At 38.3% G+C, this 25,014-nt stretch overlaps 1 protein-coding gene across 1 annotated transcript in view; it reads right to left on the bottom strand.

Moving 5' to 3' along the window:
* Positions 1-11,036: 11,036 nt before the first annotated feature.
* APOB (apolipoprotein B) overlaps positions 11,037-25,014 on the bottom strand; it is a 36,535-nt gene continuing 22,557 nt past the window's right edge. The window contains exons 26-29 of the mRNA XM_027891852.1: positions 16,799-24,373; positions 15,951-16,065; positions 14,957-15,140; positions 11,037-13,930 (exon numbers count right to left, since the gene is read on the bottom strand). Of these exons, the coding sequence (XP_027747653.1) occupies positions 12,317-13,930; positions 14,957-15,140; positions 15,951-16,065; positions 16,799-24,373 (9,488 nt within the window). The 3' untranslated portion in view covers positions 11,037-12,316. The remainder of the gene's footprint in view (positions 13,931-14,956; positions 15,141-15,950; positions 16,066-16,798; positions 24,374-25,014) is intronic.

Here is a 25,014-nt window from a genome sequence, read left to right on the forward strand (position 1 = left end):
TTATAAGGCCCAAGCTAAGGCCAGAGCTCTTTACTGTTGCTGTCTCTCTCTCCAGCACAAGATACTCTTAATCATGAATTATATTTTGGATAATGACCCTTTCCTAAAGCTACCCTTTGGCTTCCATAAGCTGCTCCATTTTTCCTGAATCTGTGTTTTTATGACTGTTACTGCACAAGAGTTTTGCACCCTCAAAACTACATACCAGTGATATTTTCCCCAATTGCAATCACATTTCTTTTAGAAACAAATTAACTTTATACAGTTTAATGACTGTTCAGTTGTTCCAGGTAGGTTTACTGTGAATAGAGTTTCCAGCTGCCAGGAGGACTATGGTGGGGTATGGATGCAGTAGGTGCTGGGTGCTCCTTTGTCCATGGCTGTGAGGAACCACCAGCTGGACTGGGTGTAGGACTACAATGTGGTAGTGACTGGGACTCCTTTCCTTATACCCTAGGCCATTTTGCTTTCAGAAAGTTGCAACACTCTCTGGCTGAGTATCAGAAGCTGTGGTCTCCTCATTTCTATATCCAGGACTGTGGCTGTCAAAGACAGGAGAATCAGCAGCCACCCTTTAACTCCATGGAGAGCTCTTGCCTCCTTGCTTCAGGAGGTCTCCCAGCCTCATGATAAGGCTGTCTATCCCATGTCTCCCTTATAGCCAGGAAACACCTTTCCTAGGCGTGTACACTACTTCCCTCGCTGTGACATGGCCCACCCTGTGTTCTGCCTGCTGTGACATTGCCATGACAGCACCAGGGTTGGTGCATCACTGGGACATGGATATTATCTCCTACCACTAAAGTGAGAAGAAAAAAAATTAAATAATAAATGACAACTGATAATGTGGTGGAGGGAAATTAAGCAGCTGTAGCAGCAATTTAAAAAACACCAGATCAGCATAGGTTAAAAGAGAATTAAAAGCAGCACATCCTATCCACTGCCCAGTTTTAAGGATTATTGCTGCTGTTTGCTGTTGAGATTTGTGGGTCTGAAGGTTAAATTTTGGAAGAAAAATGTTTGTTTCACACCTTTGGAGTCAAAGAATCCAAATCCTGCATCCACAAGTTACTGTTGGCACTGAGGATGTTTCAGTGTGAATCATAAAATACATCTTTCTCTCCATGACATGAAACAGAGATTTTGCCTGAGACTACCTTGTGTTTTGCCCTTCAGTTGGACACTGGAACAAAATGCATATTAGATTCTACCTCCCAAAGTGTTGCACCCTCTTTAACTGGCAGGACCAGAGGCCATGGGCACAACTGAAACACAGGAGGTTCACTTTAAACATTAGAAAACAATTTTTTTTTTTTTTTTTTTTTTTTTTTTTTTTTTTTTTTTTTTTTTTTTTTTTTTTTTTTTTTTTTTTTTTTTTTTTTTTTTTTTTGATTATGAAGGATGACTGAGCACTGGCAAATAGCCAGGGAGGCTGTGGAATCTCCAAGGGTACAATATGGAAAAATCCCCCAGGGCTTTTATCAGACACTTCTAGGGCAGTATCTGAAGGAACATGAAAAGGGCATAAACAACTCTAAAGAAAAGAGATTGAAGCAATTACAGTGCTCTGAAAAGGTTCACAACCTCTGGTGTATACACTGAAGTGCTACAGACACTCTTAGGAAGATGTGCATGTCTGCATGAAAGGTCTTTTTTGTGTAGTTTTCTTCTGAGAGGGCACCATCCCCAGCAAATTATACTTCCCAACCTGATAATAGAAGGCAAGCTCAGAGGTTAAAATAGTCAGACATAAGCTTTTTTCATGCTCAATCTCCTTGCTTTCTTACAATGCCTCTTTGGCTGGAGAAACACAGAGCAGTAAATGTAATTTAAAAGGCATCCTCAACATTTGTGAGATCCTCAGCATCATAGCACATGCCATTCTTGTCCTCCAAAATATGTGGGGAAAGTGTGGTCATCTCACACAGTGCATAAGGACAACTGCTGGTTAATGGTTCTGCTAATCACAAGTGCATTCTAATAACAAACAAATTCTACTATGTCTTATTTTAAGCCGAGTTTATGTGTTTATTTTAAGAACAAAGGCTCAATTGCATAAAGTATCAGTGTTGCTCTAGCCAAAAAATTGTAGACAACCCACCCCTCCCTTACCCAAAAGAAAAAAGAAGCCTTATCTGGTTGACTGCAAGAGCAACATTCTTAGATTAATCTCAAAAAGACATCTAATGAGTAAGAGGAATGCATTACATCAAAACAAGAGATCACATTTATTGGGCTATATTTCCCCCAAAACAGACTCTACATGTGTTGAAGATAAACAACAGCAGCAAAGCAGGGAATCTATGACTATAAAATGTCATCTAGGGCAATTTTCTTTGACTTTCAATGTGAGTGGGAAACATGAACTTCCTTCACTTATATTACACTGAATAGTTTTGGGAGCACAAGAAGTGCTGAAGCCACATTTAATACATATTTGTGTTGCATGGTTGATTATGAGTTCCACTGGAAGATTTTCCTGTGTCTGGGACATTCATAACTAAGCTCTCCTTTAAGAAATCCCAGCCACTAAATAGGTGTGAACTTGCAGCCTTTAACTTTTTTTGAGGTGCTTATAGCATTTAGGTCTTATCATGAAATAAAGTCATTCAGAATGTAGTGTAGTCCTGGAGGTCATCTGATCCAACACCCCACACAAAGTGGGACTAACCTGGAAGTTAGGTTGAACTTCAAGTTGGATGAAGTTGCTTTTGACTGTGCCCATCTGAGATCTGAACACCTCCAAAGATGGACATTCCACAACCTCTCCTGAATCTGCGCTGGTGTTTGATTATTCAGAGGGTAATTTTTTTTATCCCTCATATGGCTTTTATTTATTGCTTTTCGGCTTTTTTTGCTCTGAGAAGGGATGGACTGTCTTCTCTATAATCATGCAACAAGTCATGGAAGACAGAAATAATGTCTCTCCTTAGCCTTTTTCTCTTAAGTCTCAGTAAACCCATCCATCCACCTCTTGTTTGCATGCTGTGTGCTCCAATCCCCTGACTAGGTTGCTGGCCACTGCTGAACTCACTCTGGTATGTGAGTCCATGGCTCTCTTTCACTGGGGATCCCCAAACCAGACACAGTAATCCAGATGTGGTCTAACAAATGCCAAATAGAGGAGAAGGATCTCTTCACAGACCTTCTAGCTACAACTTCCCATTATGTGGTTAACCTTCTTGGGCAAAAGACCATATTGCTGACTCCTGTTCAACTTCTTGTCATAGGGAGAGAGTGCAGATAGGTAGATATAACATGTAAAAGTATATATTAGACATTGCACATTGCATATTATATCTATATATATCCTAAATTTTATCCTCCCCAAGGGAACAAAGTGTGCTTAAAGAGTTCTGTTGCAACCTTATCCACAGCGGAACAAATGGGCTATCTGCTAACTACATTATGGTGGATATCAGTAATCACTGTGGGAGTACTCGACTTCAGAAACAGAGACTGGCTGCACACCAGATCCAGAATAGAAGTGGAAACGGGGTGAAGAAGCAGCTGAGCTTAGCATCAGACTTTCCAATATGTGCTGACTTTTTGGTATCAATCTTTGCAGGCTAGGATTTTCTACTTTAAACACTTTTTTTTTTTTTGTTACAATTATTTGATTTTTTAATGGAAAAAGAAGTAATGTAATTTTATTAAATAAATCATATTGTACCTGTAATATTGATTAGTTTGCATGTCTTGCTAAACATTAAACCAGATGAAACGGGACTTGGTTACATACGGTTAAGTGGCATGCTCTCTGCGAACAGTAAATGACATTACTATTTGTTATTTTTAAACAAACGTTCACCCGTAAAAAGAAACATCTCTATTAGACAGAAAAGTGACTTCACAAAGGTGCATTATGTGGCAGCCAGAAATTGAAACGGGTGGCAGATTATTTCCAAAGTTAAAAGTTTATGGCGAAACCACGATATAAATTAACTGCTAGCAGCCGTTGAGTCCATTCCTCGGATCATTTATCTGTATGAGAGTGTTATATGTTTGATGCCTGGTATGTATGATGGGTTTGGGGTGGACTAGAGTGTTTCTGAGTGATTTAGCACATGAAATCAACTCCAAGTTTCTAAAACAGTAAACAGGATGATAGGAGAGAGAAGTCAATACATGTATCTTGATTTCTTGTTGCTATTACAGTGTGTCTATCTACTTCATGGTCTTCAGTGCTATGAGACTTATCAAATTATCTCCAGGTCATGAGTTAGTTTTATTTTGACAGCTCCATTGAAACACAGAGAAATACAATTCCCATTTTTCTGCTGGGAATCTAATATATGAGAAAATGAGGTGAACGAATGATGCAGTGGATCCAAAACTGGCCTAGGAACTGAACCCCAATCCAGAAAATTAACAACTAAAACTCGACCCTGTCTCTGTAATTAGTGCCATGTTTTAAAGGAAATCAGACATGGGATATATATTTAGAAGATTTATAAAAATTAAAAAGATAGTGATGCTCAGTGGAAACCTTACAGGGAAGGCATAGAGTCCAGGTGACACACACATACACACAGCCACAAAGAAGTCAACAGGTCTTTTCTGGACTAGCAAAATATTAACGTACATTAAAAAAAAAAAAAAAAAAAGTTTTTCTAAACAGTCTGGAAAATTTCAGCTCAGATCTTTTGGAGGAGAAACTGGCCGATGTTGAATAAGATTAAACGTATCCCTTCACAGAATTGTACATCAAATTCATCAGCACATTTCAGCTGAAATGGAGGGAAAAAAAAAAAAGGCAAGCTGCCTCACTGCAGAATCTAAAAAATATAACTTTCTGATTTTGTGTTTAAAAAAAGTCTAAGCATTAGATGATGTACCTTGTGGAACACCACTGGTGAAGCTGCTGAATTAATGGGACCTGAGTGGGAAGAGTTACGTCACCTAACTGCTGACAGGCATGTTGGGAAGGCTTGGCTGGCTCCATGAGCTGAAATGAAGGGGGTGACCTAAGGATTAAAGATTAACTTTAGGCTTTTAACTTGACAGTAATGTACATAGTACGTGTGCGTGTGTTTGCATGGATGTGTGCACATATAGACAGATGTGTCTGAGAGAGAGAGACGAGGTGGAGTTTGTACTTCTGCAATATGGGCTATGTGTGAGGGATGTGTGTTCCTTCAGATTTGGCTGGTTTTCTGCTCTGCAGCTTTAAAATGAAATGCTTTTGCATAACTGTCCATATTGTTTGTAAATAGCTATAAGGCAGTCATTACCATAGAGAAAAACAAAGGCTTATTAAAGAAACAAATATAGTAACAATAGAGAAAAAGCATTATGGAGAGACAAACAGCCTGCTAACAATGGGAAATATCTGTCCAAAGTGTCGTGCAACACAAAGGTATTAGGCATTTGTGAGACCTTTTTTTAATCCAACATCTCTTTGAGAACACTTGCAGGTAGTAATCTTGAAATAAATTAAATTAACACCTAAACTGAACTTCAGAGACAGTGATACCACCACTCCCCTTTTCTTCCTTTTTTTTTGCAGAATATGTAATGCATTCTCAGTGGGAGTGTGAAGTGTGAGGGACTGAGCACATACCTGGGAAAAGGGGAGTTTCTGCCTAAATGCAGAAGTTTGCTCTGGTGGCCTTAGCATAGGGGTCTAATAGCATCTTGTAACAGGTTTTGGATCTTTGCTTCCATCCAGGCTAGCCACTGATTTAAAACTTCAGAATATTACAGGTATTAGAAGGAAAGAAATATTGACCTTTCAGAGTCACTGTTGGGTGCTGTGTGGGACTGAGGCAACAAAATGATATATTAGTACATGAAGAGATTTCTGGGTGTTCCAGCACAAAAACCTTCCACTATCTACAGAACTGTAATTGCTAGAACTTTCACAGCAGTGGTAGTACTGAATACAACTGCCTTCTACAGAAAACAATTCTGAATAAAAATTTTTCAAGCTTTTTAGAAATAAAGTCCTACAGCAATATACAACAGCAAAATAGCAGGCATGTTAACCTTTTCCTTTTACTTGGCAACATCACTGGAATACATCTTAACTGTGGCAGAGGTAGTGCTAGGAGGGGAAATGTGCAGGGAAAGAAAAGAATGTTATAGAAGCTAAGCATTCGGTTTCCATCCTTGGTCAAAGCTGAACACAAATTAGAGCAGAATATTATCTCAGTAAGAATAAACAGGTTGCCCAGAAATGCAGCAGTCCCCAGCCTCTTTCAGTAGCCTAATTACAGAAGTAGCTGGTAGCACTCAGAGAATTGCAAGTCTGATACTTTTCCCCATGCATTGCCTTGATTAAGATCACCTTTACTCACCCAGTGGCTTCCTCTAAGTATCTATCCATGCCATTTGAAGGGTAGATGTAGTAAACATTTTCATTTTTCATGCCCCCTCTGCTGCCCATTTGGTTCACTCCTTGCTTCAGACCAAGCCTCAGGTCCCCCAGGCACCTATGCTGCATATGGCTTTTGGCTTCCTCTTTGAGGAAACTTGGACACTGAATAGAGAGCTGTTCCAAGTCCTATTTCCTATAGGCTATATAATATTTGAGCTAGCTCATATCACTTATTCAGAGACCAGAACTTGCTCCTTGAGTCCCAAAGGCGGTATAGATTAATAGATTTATCCATAAATTCAAGATTGTTTCTAGCATGTCCCCTTGAATTCATTTGCTGGGAAATCAATATTAGGTTATAACTTGTGGTGGGTCTCTGCTTACAGCAAACATCTGGCAAACTCTTCATAACACAAGTGTGGTGCGTCTTGCATGACCACTGTTACTTCCCCAAGTTGGTGGTGGCAGTGCTGTTCACTGTGCTTGATCCTCTCTCTCTGCCAGCACCTAGACTAGTGGAGAACTCTTCTCCAGCCATTCTGAGAAGACCTAATGCTGCTGTTTGTTCTTCTAACAGCTACCAAGATCACTGCCAGAATATAAATGCTAATAATCATAACGTGCTTCTGTGTTCAGTTCCTGCATATTGGGAAAGTGTCTGTGGTTTGGTAAGGCAGAGGGACACTTCTGTCTAAACTGATATGGAAAACAAAGAAGAGGAAAGATGCAGAAACAGCAGAGAAGATTTCAATTGCTGGAATGCTTCAGGGTGTATTAGGATGCTTGCAAAGTGAGTATGGACCACATGAAGAGTATGAGATATGATTGTGGAGAATTTGTCCTACACTGTTAACTATCCTACCCACTTAATTTTGCAAGCTTATACTCATGCAGGTACATACTCAATGTTGTAGGACTGACTGGCTGGCTGTGGACACAATTACATATCCAAATGCTGAGCAAGATAACAGAGAAAAATTGCTTTAAGGAAAGTAAAGGCAAGGGAAGGCCTTGGCTCACCCCCACTGTAGAGAGATTCTTATCAGTAAGAGAAACAATGAGGTGTTTCTTCTTGTGCAAGAGTAGGTGAAAGAAAATATTTCCAACACTAAAGATTAAAGCAAGTTTGAAATCCCCTGGACTCACAAATTCTGTTGGGCCCAGAACCCAGAAATATTAAAGAGAAATTAGGGAAGATTTCCCCAGAAGATGGTCCAGGTGGATAAAAAATGAATATTACATGCATTGAACTTCAAAGGAAATTATTCATTATTATTCAAAAAATATGAGATAGCTGAGAGAAAACACCTTGGGAACAGTGGACTTTCCCAGGGTGTTTGTGTGTTTTATATATGGTTAAGGATGAAGCTATTTCCTGGAGAGGAGACAGCTGGAAGAGAAACATGGTGGAAGCGCTCTTGCAATATCTTACTGCCAATCTAAAGACAGAAATCGAAGCCTATCAAACCTTCCCCTTGACACCTACCTCCCATTAGTTCGTCTCTGACGAACCCAGGTTGCTTGATCTGGAGATAAAAAGTGGACAGATGTGACCTAGTTTGCCTTGACCTCTTGCTCTTGAAATGTGCCTCCATCATACCAGTACATTTGCATTCAAAACTTACGGCAGTCCTCTAACTGGGCTGTTGAATGCTGGATATAAAGATTTTAGCAGAAATGCTCCAGTGAGTGGTGCCAGAACCAAGGTAAGCTCATGACAGAAAATATTTAGATTGTTGGTTGCACCTAAGTGTGGTACTGGGGACTGTGCCTCATGGCTGCAATCAGAATGAAGATATGTTTACATGCAGGGATGCCATAAAACTTGTCTGCCTTTGTATGATATAGTAGAACGATGATGAAGCCAATTACCCATAAACCATTTACCAAAGGGTTACAGTGTCACGTACAGTGTTAGAGATGGCAACCTAAAGCTGTATCAGTTTAATCACAAGAGAACCACAAAGTAACTCAGGTTGTTGGGTTGCTGGGGAGGTCTCTAGTACAACCCACTGCTCCAAGCTGAGGCAAGCTTTAACTTAGATCATGTTGCTCAAAGCTTTGCCCAGTTGGTCTTGCAAACTTCCAGCATAGGCTTTTGTTCTATGGTCCCAGTTTCCCTTAATGCCTCGGATGGACAATGAAATGAGGGAAAGGGAGATGAGAGGTATATGTATATTTCCATGTCTAAGACCTGGGACCAGAACCCAGAATTCTTGGCCCCAGCACACTTTGTCTGTGACACTAGGTAAAACTGGGTAAAAACTTATAAAAGAGGCTCTGGGTAGTGTTGCACAGACAAACTTCATTATGATCTGTCTTGAATTTGTTAGTGATTAATTTTCTTGTCTGCATGCTTTTTCGACGATATTTTTGTGTAGAGTTTTATAGATAATAATATAGTTTTGTCCTACTGGATCCCAGAGTGCTTCTCAAGTTATACACCTAACTGGCCAAAACCTGCTCCTGCTGAGGCCAATAGACACTTTGCTATCGATTTCATTTGGGGCAGGATTTGGCTGTGCAGAAATGGAAAACAAGCAATTCTGTATGTCCATATGGCCTTTAATAAATTCTAGTTTCCCACCTGAGCAATAAATCTGCCAGCAGAAGAGTAGTACAGAATTTGATGTCACTTACTGAACAACTGAATATTTTAATATAAATTTTGAAAGGTATCAGTAGACCATAATGGTAGTTGCTCTAAAAGTATCAATAGCATAATTTAGAGACAGAGGCAGATGATGGTGTGCGTGGATGTGGATATGTGTGTGTAGAATCTCTGTATATGCACCAAATTATACATGTATTTTTAAATCACTTAATAAAAGATCATCTCTAGCTGGTTGCATAATCTAAAATTCTGGAACATTTTTGCTGTCCTACGTCTGCAAAAGTTTTTCATTTAGGAACACACACGTTTCTTGTCAATGTTATTTCTACAATCACTTAGTTAGAGCAGGGCATATTGTTCTCTCAATTTCTTGTTAAAATGTTTCACTTAATTAAACTTTTACAACCAGTTCTGCTCTATGTCTGATACTTGCTGTAAATTATGAAGAAAAGCCCCTCTGGCATTTATGAGAATTCAGATGATGAAGACTATAGGAAAAAAAAAGAAAAGAAGCAGTGTCACTGAGCCCCAGATAGTTCCTGATTCCCTGTTATCTCCCATACAATTTAATTTAATGAAATATAGTATTTCCTATTATATAAACAAGACTGAAAAGAGGCCAAAATGGAATTAGTAGTATTTCAAATTTTTGTATTGCAAATATTTCATAGGTGGAATTAATTGCAACACAATTTGAATAACTGTGGGTTTGTCTATATTTCTGCAACATATCACATGGAAAACAAGGGTAAAATCTGCTATATCCTGAAACAAAACAACAACAACAACAACAACCAAACAACAAGAAAAATTATGGAAATTAAAGCTAAACCTGGTTGTGCGTGCTTGTTGGATGTACACACGCAAACATAACCAACCACTTCTTGCGTCAAAATATTGCCTGAGTTTTCAAAGAGATGCTTGAGAAAGCCCCTCTGGTGTGGGGATTTACAAAGCAGCTAAGTTCCAGTAAGACCTCATTTTTGAGAGCAACGCTGTGCTTCCAGGCCCTCCCCAAACCAACTGTGGGAGGACTGAAGATGGCTGTCACATCGATCACCGGACCAAGAGCTTTAATCCAATTGGCGGCAATGCTGCTATGAGACTTGGAAATCTCCTCTAACCTCTAACCACAGTTTAGTGTGCAAACTATTGTGTTTGCTCTTGGGAAGTTTCACTCTTGCCAAAAAGAGCCAGTATTTATGCAATTTGGCATATTTATTATTCGGTTAACCCGTTCCTTATAAGTAAATCCTTTTTTAGAATTTATAATCCTTCCAAGAACTATGGATGATGGACAGAAATAAACTGCCATAAGGGGAAAAACAAAAGAAAACAAAACTTTAAATCTCTCTTCTCCCATAACTTTCATAATTTATTCTATTGTCCTTTGTTTCACAGAGCTGTTTGTTATGACGAAGGGAAGCAAGAATCAGACAGTGTCTGAGAAATCTGGTTGTGCTTAAACATTTGTGAAATTCAGGGAAAAGAGTTGTGCAATCTGACATCAAATAAAGATCAGATGACCCATAGGCTTCAGTTTCCTTATGAATGAAGGTGAAAGGGCTCTGCAGGCCACATCTTTATTTACTGGGATACTCAATAGAACATGTAAACAGGGATTTTTATACCTTTAGCCCCCTTTCCCCCCCGGGCAGGGTGACATATGCAGATTAGTTCTATTCAGAATCAAAACTTCTTATTTTACAGTTCACAGGGGACTATTCCATCTCTTATTCTGAGAAATATTGCTGCAATTGTTATGGTTGACAGCTCTGAAGAGGAAATGGATTTACCTTACTTTCTAGGAGATGCCCACTCTGCTGACAGCTAGATGGGTGTGTGTACACTACTATGCTTGCCAGATTCTGATTTTGGGGTTCATGTAGCTTATCTGATAAGAATAATTACTGGCAGAGATACTTAGGTAATAATTTTATCTATCAATTGGGATATCAAAGTCGTGGTGCTCCAGTGTGTCATATATGTACTTCATCATACCATGGGACGAAAACAGACTCTGTTTTCCCATCAGTGAACAAGTGACAACCATATCACAGAATTGAACTGATTGCATCAAAACAGACATGTACACAAAATTTCTAGTGGTGTTTGTCAAAGACTTTATTCTCAAAGAGGCAACATTGTTTCAGCCTGAGCATGCCTTTCTCAGGGACTATCTATATAGTACTCCAACAGCTGAAAACACACCATAGTAGGTCCACACCTTTTCCACTCAAAAACAGTCCTATTTTGTGAGTGACTTCTTCAACATTCTCTAAATTCATCTTTAAATTGAGAATTCACTTAAATGAGGTCTAGGCTTCAGCCTAGGAGGGGAAAACTTTTTGACTCCCATTATACATGTTGTCGGTGAAACTTTGACAATTAACTAAACTCACAATAAGTAAAACATAGACAATTTGATGTGAAAACAGAAATATCATAGGGAAACAGGTGAGAAACCCCTGTATTTCTGAAACATAAATTAGCCAGTAGAAAGAAAACCCATCTTAAATTCTTGGCATAGTTTTCTGAAAACTGATATAGGCATAAATTAACTTTTTTTAACAGAACATTGGTATTATTATCTGCAGTTTTTCCAGGAGTCAGATTTCTGCATATGTTTATATTTTTATGTTATTTTTCAACTTTTGATGTTATTTCCAGAATTTATCAATGTTTTAACTCATGTTCATGCTCTTTCCTCTCTTCTTTTTCTCTCAGACTTATCTCTGAAGGTGTTTCTGTGCTGGGAATCAGACGTGTTTCCAAGTCTTCCTTCAACTGGCTTATGAATGTGACCTTTATCTTAAAACCTGTTTATTCTATGAACTTCATAGCTTTTGTGACTATTTACAATATGTATTGCACATTATTGGCTTGATCCAACATACAGTGAAATCAAAGAAAAGACTTCCCATTGACCTTGACAACTGTTGGATTAAGCACTACGGTCCAAGTAAAAGTAGCTGTAATAAATGACACAAAAATGTAATAAAGAACTCATTTATTGGCTTATTAAGCTTATTAAAATAACCTAGTGTAGATTATTAAGTTTTCATTTACAAATTCAGATTCAAACAGTATCTACCTGAAGCCCCAGTATACTGACTGCTGTTTTTTTTAAATACATTGTGGTACAAACTTGTTACTTCTCCTCTTCTGCATGTACATTCAGTTCCTCATGTGCTGCTGCATATTTTCCGTAACCTGCTGAAGACCCAGTTGCTCAGTGGCGAGTTGTTCATCAGTGAATTGCTACGTTTCTTCCCATTCCCTGGAGCCTTTCTCAATGGCTTGCTGAATCAGTGTGTGCATCATTTCCACTTCGTTTCTGAGTTCCTCTGCTGTTTTGGGGCATTTGGTAAGTGGACTGCCAGTCACATGGGCACATTTACTCTAAGCTCTCCTTGACGAACAGCTATATATGGCTTTATGCTCTCAGTTGTTATTTGCTCAAACCAACGAAGGATCTCTGAGATATATTGCAGGAATGCAGAGTAATTTTCTACAGTTAGATCAATTAACCTCTTGGCCTCACTGATTAGCTTTTCTTGGGAATGACTAAGCTGCCCATAGATCTCCCGGAGTTTTTCTTTGACTTGCTTGTTATGTTCATCGATTTTCCTCTTAGCAGCTGCAGACCAATATCGGATTTTTTCCTGAACAGTAGATGAGAGTTCTATGACCTTCTGTCTTCCTTTTCCTTCAACATCAGCTATAAGGTCATAATATTCCTGGCTGTAGTTTTCCACCAATTCTCTTACTTGGTCTGTCAGGCGTGTAACCAAGTCAGTGAGATCTTCAACATTCTTCTTGTGCCAATCCACGAGAACATCTATTACATTCTTCAGCCATCTTAGTGCCTTGTCTTCCACCTCATAGTATTTCACTGACTGTCCAAGTGTAGTTGGATCAAAATATTCCTCCCGCAGTGACTTTACATAGAGGAGCAGCTGGTGCAGCTTTTCTGAAAGGTCCTGGAAAGTCTTCTGGCTAAAATCTTTGAACTGAGAAATGTATTTTTTAAAGTCTTCTGTCAAGGATATCAGTTTCTGTGTGTAGTCTGAAGCCATTGCACTTTTGTACAGCTGTTGTGTTTGGACTTTGATGTCTACAAAATTTTTGGATTGCAAGCTTCTAATCATTTCTTCTACCTTCTGAAAAACTTGTTGCACTACTTCTTTCAGTTGCTTCAGTCTTCCTGCAAAGTCTGCTTCCTGAAGAGTAGCAAATGTTTGCCTGATTTTGTCCTGCAAATCTTTCAGCATTTCTCTAATTTGATCAAGTACACTACAACCTCTAAGAATTGTTTCAGAAGCAGGAAGTCTGACTTCCAGCTCATTGATAGCTGCAATCAAAGCATCAAAGTACTCCTGAAGTTTTGAAAGGCATAAATCAGCATTTTTTGCTACCTTCTCTGTAGTCATGATGTATATTTCTTCACCGCTGTACTTTTCAGACAGTCCAGGGACCTGGAATTTTGTGGTTTTCAGGAATTCAATGGCTGAGTCAATTAGGTGTTTTATTTTCTGGTGATAATCTTCTATTATGTCAATTGTAACATCCAAAAGTTTTGCTTTTATTCTCTGATAGTTGAACTGTTCAGCTTGATCTGCTGCTCTTCGATACAGCCTTTTAGCTTTGAACTTCAACTCCTGATATTTTCCAGAGGCCTCGTTGGCAGCGGTGCGAAGTTGAGCATCTATTTCATCTATCTGTTTTACAGCAAACGTGTATGCCTTGTCAGCGTTATTCTGCATCAAGTTCTTCATCTTTAAGGTGGCAGCACTAATTTCCATTCCCATATGCTCCTTATGATACCGATTAACATACCTATAGACAGCATTTGTCATTTTAGGCACTTTTTCTTTCAGACCCAACAGCAAGTCTTTGGCAGCATCCTCATTCCAGTTGAATTTCATGTGAATCCAGTTAGGTTCTTTGAAGGATATCTCGCCTGTTAATATGTCAATGTCCTTCTGAGGAGCAGACTGAAAATACAAAACAGGATAAGAAAAATGTAACTTGTATATGCAACAAATCTAATGGTATGTCTCAGCATATTTCAATATTCTCATTGTTGCATCTTTAATTTTATCATATATTAAGACAAGTTACTTTGAGCTTCTTTATGCGGCAGGACCAGAACATAACTTAGTCTGGTCTTTCTAAAAATTTGACTCTGAATAAGATTTTGCCTACCTTTATATTAAACGCCTATCATGCCTCATAAGGTAGGTCAATTACATTGGAAAATGAGCTTTCAACTCATTCTTGAAATAATTTAAAGTGAATTCAAAAAGATTTTTTTTCATATAGAAATATTTAAAAAATTAATTTTGTAATTATTTAAATAAATTAGACAATTTAGAGACTTCTCAGAGTAATTAGGAAATCCTCAAATAAGAATCTACTTACATATACAATTTTACTATTTTATAGTAGTAAATAGTGAATTATGAGGCACTTTTGAACCCTAAATTAGTATATCATTTTGGAAGGTAAGATTTTAATTGTGAAATTCTTGTAGTATGCCAATAATAAAAAGTATGTTTTGCTAGTAAATCTAGTAAGGTTTTTAATTCTCATTATGTATTGTAACATATTAATGGATTAGGAAAGGCACTTCACAGATGGTCTGACCACTTCCAGTGGCCTGATTCCTATAACAGCCACTTATTTCTTACTTTAATTCTAAGTAGCCTGATGGCTACATATTAAACCTGATGAGCGGCTCATCTAAAACTGACTTCGCACTTTTTTGACTTTCAGTGGGTATGTATTCTTGACCATAGCAGAGGGCAAAAATAACTGCGTGGAGGAGCTGAAACAGCCTCTTCACACAGAGAAGTAGTGGAAAGGCCAGTGTAGGAAATAAAAACTTTAATTACTGATAATATACTGTTTATTGGGTGGTAAATTTATATCTCAACATAAACACAAACAAAATTTAAAGGGAAACTTCTCCTCTGACCACACCAAACCTTTCTGCTTTTTATTGCTCATATCAAGCTTACCTGAGTTTGGTAGTAAATTCTGCCAGTGAGAGTTTCATCATCCACTTCAACGACATAAGCCAGGGCCCCAGCTGAGGGAGAGGATACTGAGCCGGATGACCTCGTTTCATTCTCTTCGTAATGCATATGGACATCAGTGAAAGTGGGGCTGATGATATCTAGTGATGCACTGTTTTTCATGTCTCTACAATAACAGTAAATACACAGTTATGAAGGAATGCACAAAGCACAATCCTAACACAGTATATCTGCATAAAATATCACCTATTATTTTATATATATGTACGCATACAATGCCTTTTTCGCGAAAAGAAAATGTAGGGTTTTGCAATCCACATTTTTGAGAATTTAGCCTCACACATTCAAAAGCTCATGTCACTCCAATTTTCCTGTTTTAGATAAAACTAAATTGAGCTCTGTTGGGAATTTTCATTAAATTACAGCAGAAAAGCAAAACCTGTAGCTGTACCACCATCAGGTTTCTACAGATTTCTACAACATGATGCAATTTTTTCCACCAACACAAGCATAGGCACTACTGTTTATCTGCATTTGTACTTGCCTTCACAGATTCTGTCCCCTGGATGTATCAATAAAATACTTGCAGATCAAAACAGTCAGTGGCCAACTCTGTAATTCCTGGTGAATTACACTTGTAAATAAATACTACTCTATAATGTCTTGTGGTGACAGAGGGATCCAGTGGAATAAAAAACTATGTTGATGGTCAGATGCTCTAAATATAAACTACCATGTTTATATTTCAGCACCTTTCTGAAATGTGGTTGCTGAGAAAAGCTGTTCTAGAAACACTGAGAGGGAACAGCTTTCAAGCTATCTTGAGAGGGGAAAAGACACAGCCAGTAATGACAGGGTAGCTACACAGATTCTTATTAATTACAGCAAAGCCCTCCGGGATATTAGGGATCAAAGTAACAACACATCATGGCCAATTACGCCTATTAGAAATTATATTATTAGAGCAAATCGTTACCCAGTTCCTGAAAGGGCAAAATCTTCCTGGTAGTTTGCACTCATGTCACGATGCGAGAAGCTGCCAGTGGTCTTCATAACAAGCATGTCTTCCTCATATTTATAGTTTGAAACAACTGTGAAAAAGATTTCAAGTGTGGGTATTACCAGAACATACCAGCAAACAATACAAACTACATGTTTCTAAATGACCACAATGCCCCAAATGAAAAGATATTAAAATATTTGTTCAACTGGGGTATTTTAAAATTTATATTTTTTATCTCAACATGGACACAATATTTTTCATTAGTGCAGATCATAAGTTGGTATTCTAATTTCTTGAGAGTTTAGAATTTTATTCTGATCTATATTTTCATTATTATTATAAAGTCTAGAACTCAGTGCTATATGGGACTTCAATTTTCTGGCTTGAAAAAAATTTTGAAATCAAATCAGTTTAGTTCCTAAGGAAAAAGATGGGTATTTCTTCATTTGAAGTAAAACACTTAAAAAGTCAACCTGTCTTCCCTACTTTACATGTATTACCATAAGTAATGGGGGAATGTTATTCCGTTTCACAATTTAAAGTAAGAAACTGTTACACAGAAAGATATTTCCCATTTTTTCACAGTATGTCATTTTTTATATATACAGTCATTAACCTTCAAGGTGACTGACTGAGATTCTGATAATAATTTATGAAAAAAAGCTGCTGCTGCTGCTGCTGCAAGAAGTATCATCTAATGTCAATGTTAAATAGACAGTAACACCTTCATATGCGAAGCCTGGGGAAAAAAGTAAATCTGAAAAAGTGTAGTGCACAGTATTTCCCCCCAAATCATGACATATAGAATTTTAATGTCTTACCATTCAGGTCATATTCCAGGAATTGCAATGTTGAGCTGCAGGTGGAGTCAATGGAATATTCAAAAGAGTCCTTCTTTTTTGTCAGGTCGGCTCTCCAGGTGACATTGTACAAAGGGGAAGCAACTTGGAAAGATCCGGTCAAGGCACCAAATGATGGGATGTAAATTCCAGCAGGCAAGGATACTTTGAGAGGGGGAATCTCAATTTTCTGTTCAGGAATTGTAATTGTAGGCAGTTCAAAATCTGCAATCTTATTAGCTACTTCATCCAGATCTACATGGAAACTGCCAAGTGAAATACTCTTTGGAAGAGTGAATTGAGACACCGTTATTTGGTATTCAGGTATTGTCACCTCAAAAAATGGCATTTTATATTCTTCTAATGTAATATAATTGGCTCCTACATCCACTTTGGGGAATCTTAGTTTTGGCAGCGTGGGTAAATGGACATCAAATGGCACTGTGCTTAGTGTCTGTGGAATTTTGATGTTGCGCAGGTCAATGGTGTATGCTGGGACCTGGAGAGTGGTGAAAGGAAGTCTGAACTCTGGAGTGTTGAAAACAGGGCTTGGAGCCTTTAGGTGTAACTCAGGAATAGTGACAGTGAAACCATCGGTCAGCTTATTCACAGGTATGGGGAAAAAGTAACCGTCCTCACTCTTTGCGTACACAAGGGATATCGAACCATTTAAGTATTGTTTCCTGTCAGGCCTGGTAGTGACATCCAACTTCAAGATATCCCATAAGCTCTTCTCTGAAATGGGGCACTTTATGTTTCTGAGGAAGTCCATGTATGCTTCCAAAGATCCAGAAACATCAAATTTTGCTTTTGATTTGTCATTCGATAACTGCATATTATGACTGAGAGATAATGACTGAATTTGGCCTTCACCCTTCCAGCCAACTTTCTGGTTTGTAGGACTGATTTTCACTTCAACAACCTGATTAACTGATGCTGTGTCCAGGAAGTAATTTGGCTGAGTGGCTTGAATCTGAAGATCTGCTGATACTTCCCAAGGAGCCAGCTCTAAGGTTGCTTTGCATCTCTGAGCCCCTGTTGTTGTGAAAATAGGCGTGTATCGTGCATAGTTCTTCCCATTGTGCTCCCAGACTGCATAAACACGACGGGTAGATGCTTCAACTGCAAGTATTTCTTTGATTTCACTGTTCCAGAGTGCATCTGCTTTAGAGTGGGTCTCAAACTTGAGAGCTGACCGAGCCCCGTTAGCATTCAGGTAGGTGTTTGCCTCATAGTCTAAACTTCCAGAAAATGCATTTCCAGTGTAAAATACTCCATCAATATCCCCTGTTGTAGAAGTTTCTACTGATATGTAATGTGTAAGGCTCTCTAAAGCAAATTTGTGAGCAATTTCTCCCTTAGCACTGGTGCCGTATTTGGAAGTATTGAAATCATATATTAATTTTATGCCTGAGGAAAGAGTGGGCTTAGATTTTGTATTTCCGGAAAGTTCTTGGCTGAAATTAATTTTTAAAACTGGTGTATCCATTTCTATATTTGTTGCCACTGAAGCTTCCATGACCCTCTTCAAGAGAGTAATAGTGCTATCGTGATCTCCCCCTAGATATTTGTTATTACTCAGGGACAATGCTGTGGCCAGCTTCAACCCTCTTTTCCTTGTCAAACTTGTTGAACCATCCAGCTTAAATTGCAGTGCATCAATGACAGAAGAGGATGAGACACTGAGATGCCCAACAACATCTGACTGATTGAACAGCCCAGCATTTGCAGTTAAAGTGATCACACTGGATTTAAATGAAAAGTCGTAAGTAATGTTACCCATGGCAGGAATGAAGATTGCTGGGCTGTTGATTCTGAATCTAGGAAGCTTTAAGGTGCGTAGATCCTGTGGGACGTGAAGGACTGGAAGCTCCAGAGAAGGTAAGACTAGTGTGTAAGATGGAACTGAAAAGCCAATAAATGGGACTGTAAATCCTCTTGTGCTTATTTCTTTTGGGAGTGTGTAACCAAAGGTTGGCATCTCAGCAGTGAAAGGAGAAACTTCAATATTCACAATTGGAATGGTGTATCCTGGAATTCTGAAAGTCCGTGGTAGTTTGTTCAGTGATGTTTGTATTTTGTATTTGTCAAATTTTGTTTTGGCTTCATTATATGACTTTGTGAGAAAATCTAAAGCAGCATTTCTTCCTTTCTCAAAATGCTTGTTGAACAAAATGATGTTTTTATTAAGCACTTCATGCACTGCTGCTAAAGGAAGTGTGATTACATGCATGTCTTTGTTTTTCTCATACTGAGCATTCAAATTTAAATCAAAGGATTGTCTTGTTGTCTTCAGTAATTCCTTCAGGCCTACCTGTTCCCACAGTGAAAAATCTTTTAGCTGAGGAGTTTTGAGTCCTGTGTAGGGAATCTGAATCTGAGGAATGGTTAGAGGAATATTTAGGAAGTCCAGGTTGGCATCACCATTCATTTCGACATGAGCTTCAATTCTGTCATCATTGTTGCCAGCAGACATATTATGGGAATATCTATACTGATTGAATCTGCCAGTAGCTTGCCAGCTGACCTGTTGAACAGATGAACTGAGGGCAAACCTATAGTTATTCAGGAAGTCAATTTTGCCAGTCAGTTTCATAGGGAAGCTGATTTTCACATTTCCATCATTGTTTGATAAAAGGTGAATTTCAAAAGGCTGTGCCAAGAAGGAAAGCTCATTATTTACAGTTCCAGTAATCCGTCCATGGAGCCGAGCATTGTGAGAGCCTGTTAATTCTACTTTCATTTCTCCAAGCTGTCCTGTGCCTTTCACATTCAGAACACTATGTCCCACACGCTGTGACTCAATTTCAGACTGAATCTGAAGTGTTGCATAATTTAGGAAACCACATTCATATCTCATAGCTTGGTTGACTCTCAGGTGCTTATCATTTATTCTGTTGTTGGCAGAAAATGTAATAGTGGGGCCCTCAACCTTGAAAATGGCATGCGAATCATGAGTGCCTTCATCAGAGAAATTAGGTGAAGCCAATTTCCAGTTTCCTTTACCAGTGGAGGTAAATGAAATGTGTCCCGCTTCTACCTCTGTTGTCATGTTACTGAACAGATCAGCCTGGCTGGAGAAACTGGCTTGTGGAATATTCAGTCTGTGGGAATATGCCGTTCCACTCTGCATCCAAATTTTTCTCTGCAGCTTGAGCATTAAATTGTTCTGTAGTTCTATTGAATTTTTCTTTGTATGTAAGTTTGCTCTAGTTTCAGCTTCACCTAATACTGAAGTCCCTAGAAACACCACTTCGTTCGAGTGATCAACTTTAAGGAACCTATGGTTGACTTTCATGGCATTTTTAAGGTTCAGCTGCTTCATGTCAGGGGCCAAAAGACGTGAATCTGCCACAACATTAAAAACTAGGAAGTCTAATTTGGACGTTGTTTGAGCTGAAATGGAGGTCACAAATTCTGGACTGTTTGCAGATGTTGTAGCATTACGAAGCTCAGCTTGTGTAGACAGTGTAAAGAATGGAGAGGTAACTCTGAAAGCACCAGACAATTTGCCAAAGGTAGGGACAGTCACAGTATGTGGGATACGTGGAAGTTGGAACTCTGGTATCTTCATGTTAGGAATCTGGAGCTCATTTAGATTTAGTTTTGGAATCAACAATTCTGGTATTTGAAACTGAGGCATTTGTATTTCTGGGAAAGAAATATCAGAAAAAGGCATATCTCTCATCTTCATATCTTTCAAATAGAAATCAATAGCTGGTAGCTGAAATTCGCCAGACATGAGTTTGTCTATTGTTCTCACAATCAGAAGCTTAATCTCTATTAAGTCAATTGTAAAGGAAGGCACTTCAAAGGCATTTAGGATTTTAAAATCTGGGGTAGTAAATTTCATTGGGATTTTCATGTCCTTTAGTTTCCTAATATTGATCTCATAGGAGGAGATATACAGATCAGTCAGGGGAACAAAGAAGTCTGGTGTTCGAAATGTTGCTTCCCGAAGACTTCGCAGACTAACTTCAAAGGGAGGTATAATGCCTAGAACAGTCCTGATCTTAGGGACTATAAATCCTGTTTCAACAAACTGGTTTAAATTTTCAGCCCAATTTTTCAGATCATACTCTTCAGCCAAGGTAGAAATTTTTTTAAAAGCTATGTTCCATTGGTCAGATATGTATATGACAACAGAATTGTAGAACTGGCTTATCTTCTCAAGACACCACTGCAATTCCTGGGAAATATCCATTTCAGAAATCCTCTCTCTCAGGTCTTCCAGATGTTCATTTACCTTGGATTTCAGATTAGCAAACGTTGTTGTGTTTATGAGCTCCCTGAACCAGTTGATTATTGCAGCAAGCTTGGTGTCCCTTAGTTGTTCCATGTATTTTGAAATCACAGCTCTAAAATCTCTTATATACTGTTTCAGTGCTTCTGCTTTCTGTGGAAGTTCTAGATTTCTGAGTTCCTCATTTATTTTCTGGGTCACTTCCCGGATTTTTTTGTTTGTGTCATCAATAAATTGGTTATAGTCGAAAGCCTGGAGCTTTTTAATAACCGTGTCAATGAACTTGTTGACTTCTTTTATCATCTTTTCATAATCAAAGGTTTGCACTTTCTTGACAGCATCATCAACCAAAGCAACAACTTTATCAAAGCATGACTTCACATCAATATTTTGCAGGTAGATGGTCAGTTTCTGGACAGTTTCTTTTATTCTGTACTTGTTAAGCAGTTCTATCATTCTGTCAATTAAAAAATATATCTGCTTATCAATTTCATATTTTACAATCAGTTTGTGCATATGACCTCGGAAAGCGCTGATCTTCTCAGATACTTCATACTCCTCTATCCAATTTATAATAAAGTCTTTGATTTGTTCAAGAATTTCATTAATTTTTTCGATTGGCAAGGAATGCTTAAATTTTTCTAAAATTTCTTTAGTATCAAATGTTTTAATCTGCCGTCTCAAATTTTCTGCAATGCTTCTGACATCAATATTCTGAATCTGAATCTTGAGTTGTTCTAGGTTTTCCTGTATCCTAGCTGTAATCCTGTACGCATCATCTACATTTTTAATCCAAGCCAAAGTGCTGCTTCCGATTTTGTTAAGATCATATCGTCGGAAAAAATCCCGTAATTTTTCAATGATGTTGATTACAGTTGTTCTTACCTTATATTTGTTATCTAGAGCTGTCATAGTTTCTACTATTTGATCAAGAAGCTGTACAATAAGTGCTTTAATGTCATACTGCTCATAACAGTCTTTGATGTATTGCTCAATTTCTATCAGATAGATCTGCAGCTGAGACAGTATTTCTTGAAGATTTTCCATGGCTTTTTCCAGCATAATTTGGATATCATCAGATGTTATTCTGTAGTCCTTTGTGAAAGCAACCAAATTATTTTTCATGTTGGTAACTCTGTTTTTCATATCCAGTTTGTCCATGTAATCATTAATGTCCTGTGGGAGTTTATCCAAAGTTGCCTTGTATTTTCTCAAATGTTGTTCTACATCAATGTTCTTCAGGTAACTTTGTATGGCCTGCAGCGTGGATAAAATGGCACCTCTGAGTTTTTCAAAGTAAACTGGCAAACTTTCCAAGAAGGGTAGGCTAATCACATGCATATCTTTATTTTTGTCATACTTCATAAAGCCAGAGATGCTGAATTCTTGAGGCTCTGATACGCTGCTCCTGAGGCCCAATACATCAATTAAATTAACTTCTTCAGATGTTAATGGTAGCATTACTGATGTGTCCATTACAGAGAGATCTGCTAAAGCTCTTCCACTAAGTTCCACACCAATCTTTTCTGCATCATTGTAAGCACTGAGATCCTGTGTATATACATTATTGTTTAGTTGAGTTTTCAATTTCCAAGCACTTGACTGCTCTAATGGAGTAAAAAGCATGTGAACTTTGTTGTCAAGCAGTGTGGTGTATCTTCCACTAGACTTCAAGGCATGGCTGGTAGATCCTCTGTAATCATGGGAGAAAGTGAAAGCAAGAGGCTCTGCCTTAAACAGGAGTTTGCTGTACAGGTCTCCTGTGTGTTCACCCATAGCAATCAGCTTTCCATTAGCATTGGTGTGTATGTCAGCGGTGACAGCAAATGGGGCCATAGTGGAACGCAGAGCATTGCTGAAACGGAGAGATTTGGAATCACAGTTTGTGTTCATAGTAAGTGAGGAAGAAAGTCCCGCCACATCCAGGTTAACTCTGTGACTCACCGCTGCACCTTGAACATTTGCCACTGTGTCTGTTTTCAAGTCTGCAGTTAGACCAGCACATGCAAGGGTGTAGGTGTGCCTTATTTCATCTGCTCCGTGGGCTCCTCTGACATTGCCACCCAAGTTCATCTTCAGAGGCTCGAGAAGCAGTTCCGCTTTGTTGGAAACTTCTGTTTTAGTGTATTTAAGATTATTGGTTAGTTTAGCTGTAAGTGAACTAGGCTGCAGTTGTAGGTCAAAAATATGCCTGTGGAATTTGTCAGCGCTGAAGCTGTTATCTAACTTTGAAGCAAATGTTAAGGATAAGCCAGGGATATTCAAGTCATTTGTGTACTCCAACTTAATGTCTTTGAATGATCCTTGCAAATTATTTGAAAACTTGAGTCCTTCTCTGTTAACTCTGAAGTTTAAAACATGTTTGTTGTCCATGCCAAGAACCGTACTCTGATATTCACTTCCCAGAGTTATTTCTCTCAGGCTCACTCTCCCACCTAGGTTGAATTTTGCATTGTTTTTACCATAGCGCCCAGAAGAGGACAGTGACATGGAGCCTCCAGCATTGTCGAGCTTGGCATTCATTTCACTCTGCATTGCCAGTGGACTAAACTGCACGTTTGTGGTTGCACTGCTGGCCAGACCGTACCGATTGATATTGAGTGATGATTTATGTGCAGCTCGATTTTTTTGATCAGTCAGGGACACATCCGTGTAGAAAACAAGATCCTGGGAACTGAGAGAACCTGAAAACAAGGCAGAATACTGGAGCTGCTTGTAGTTGGCTTGGTACTCAAATCGAAGTACTGCCATCTTCTTTGACAAAATTGCTTCAAGCTTATGGTCAGCTGCAGCATGTCGATACCTCCCATTGGTTTCAGATGACAGTTTCAGCAGGCTGTTTTCATATTTCAGTGAAGCTGTGTTCTTTAATAGTCCATTTTGTACATCAGAAACTGAAGTAATGGAAAATGAACCATCACTATATCTGCCAGACATCTGATTGGTAGCCTGAAGGTAAGAAGAATCCATCTTCAGATTTGATTTTCCTTCTAAAACCCGTCTCTTTTCACTGTATGTGCTTGATAGAGTGTAAATGCTTCTTGCAAAGAGAGAGGCCACTTCCAGCTGCCCTTCCATTTTGACGTTATTGATATTCACGTTATTTGTCTTTTCAGAAATAATATCACTGGAAAACGAAAGCTGAGGACCCAGAGTACTTGATGCTGTAAGAGATAAGGTGTAGTTTGCAACTGGATCAGGCTCATAACTCTTTCTGCTGGACAACTTTAGAACTGACATTAAGACTCTGTGTTTCAGATGATTTTCATATGTACCGATGAATCCATTTCTATTATATGATGCTTCTCCAGAACCTGAAATGGGAAAAAGGAGATGAAAGATAAGCATCATCTATACCACTTTGTCTCTAACAATTTGTCTGATGCCACTGAACTTCTATGGTGCTGTTTGAACTGCAATTACTGTTATGCCATTTTGTTTTAACGGTCAAGTGTTTTGGTAAATCCTTAATATTTCTGTAAAAATGGCTATTTTTTTAATATTTGAAGCTAAAGTCTTGAACTATGAATAAAGTCCTTACACTACTCTACTAAATATAATGTTGTAAAATGACACAAAATTATGACATTATTGAAACTTAAATTAAGAAGATGGACTTTCAAGAATAGCCCATATCTAATAATCCTGTTTTTTTAATGTTTTCTTTATCATGCTTCAGTTATGGTGAGGAATTTAAGAGAAAAAATGAAGTCAATTTGTTCTCTTGCAATTTGAAAACTCAACTGCAATTTTAGGGGAACTAACTTAAAAATACCATCCTGTGGCAATATATGGACACAGATCAGTTATAAGACAATTATATATATATATATACACATACATACACACATATATGTATACATTTGTATATGCATATATAGATATATAGACTGAGAAATAAATTGTGGGCATATCTACACCTGCACGTCTGCACCTGCTTTTGAAAACACTTGAC

The sequence above is a fragment of the Empidonax traillii genome, unplaced genomic scaffold (assembly GCF_003031625.1).
Source record: "Empidonax traillii isolate 1590-97213 ecotype Southwest subspecies unplaced genomic scaffold, ASM303162v1 scaffold333:size665630, whole genome shotgun sequence".
Taxonomy (NCBI): Eukaryota; Metazoa; Chordata; class Aves; order Passeriformes; family Tyrannidae; genus Empidonax; species Empidonax traillii.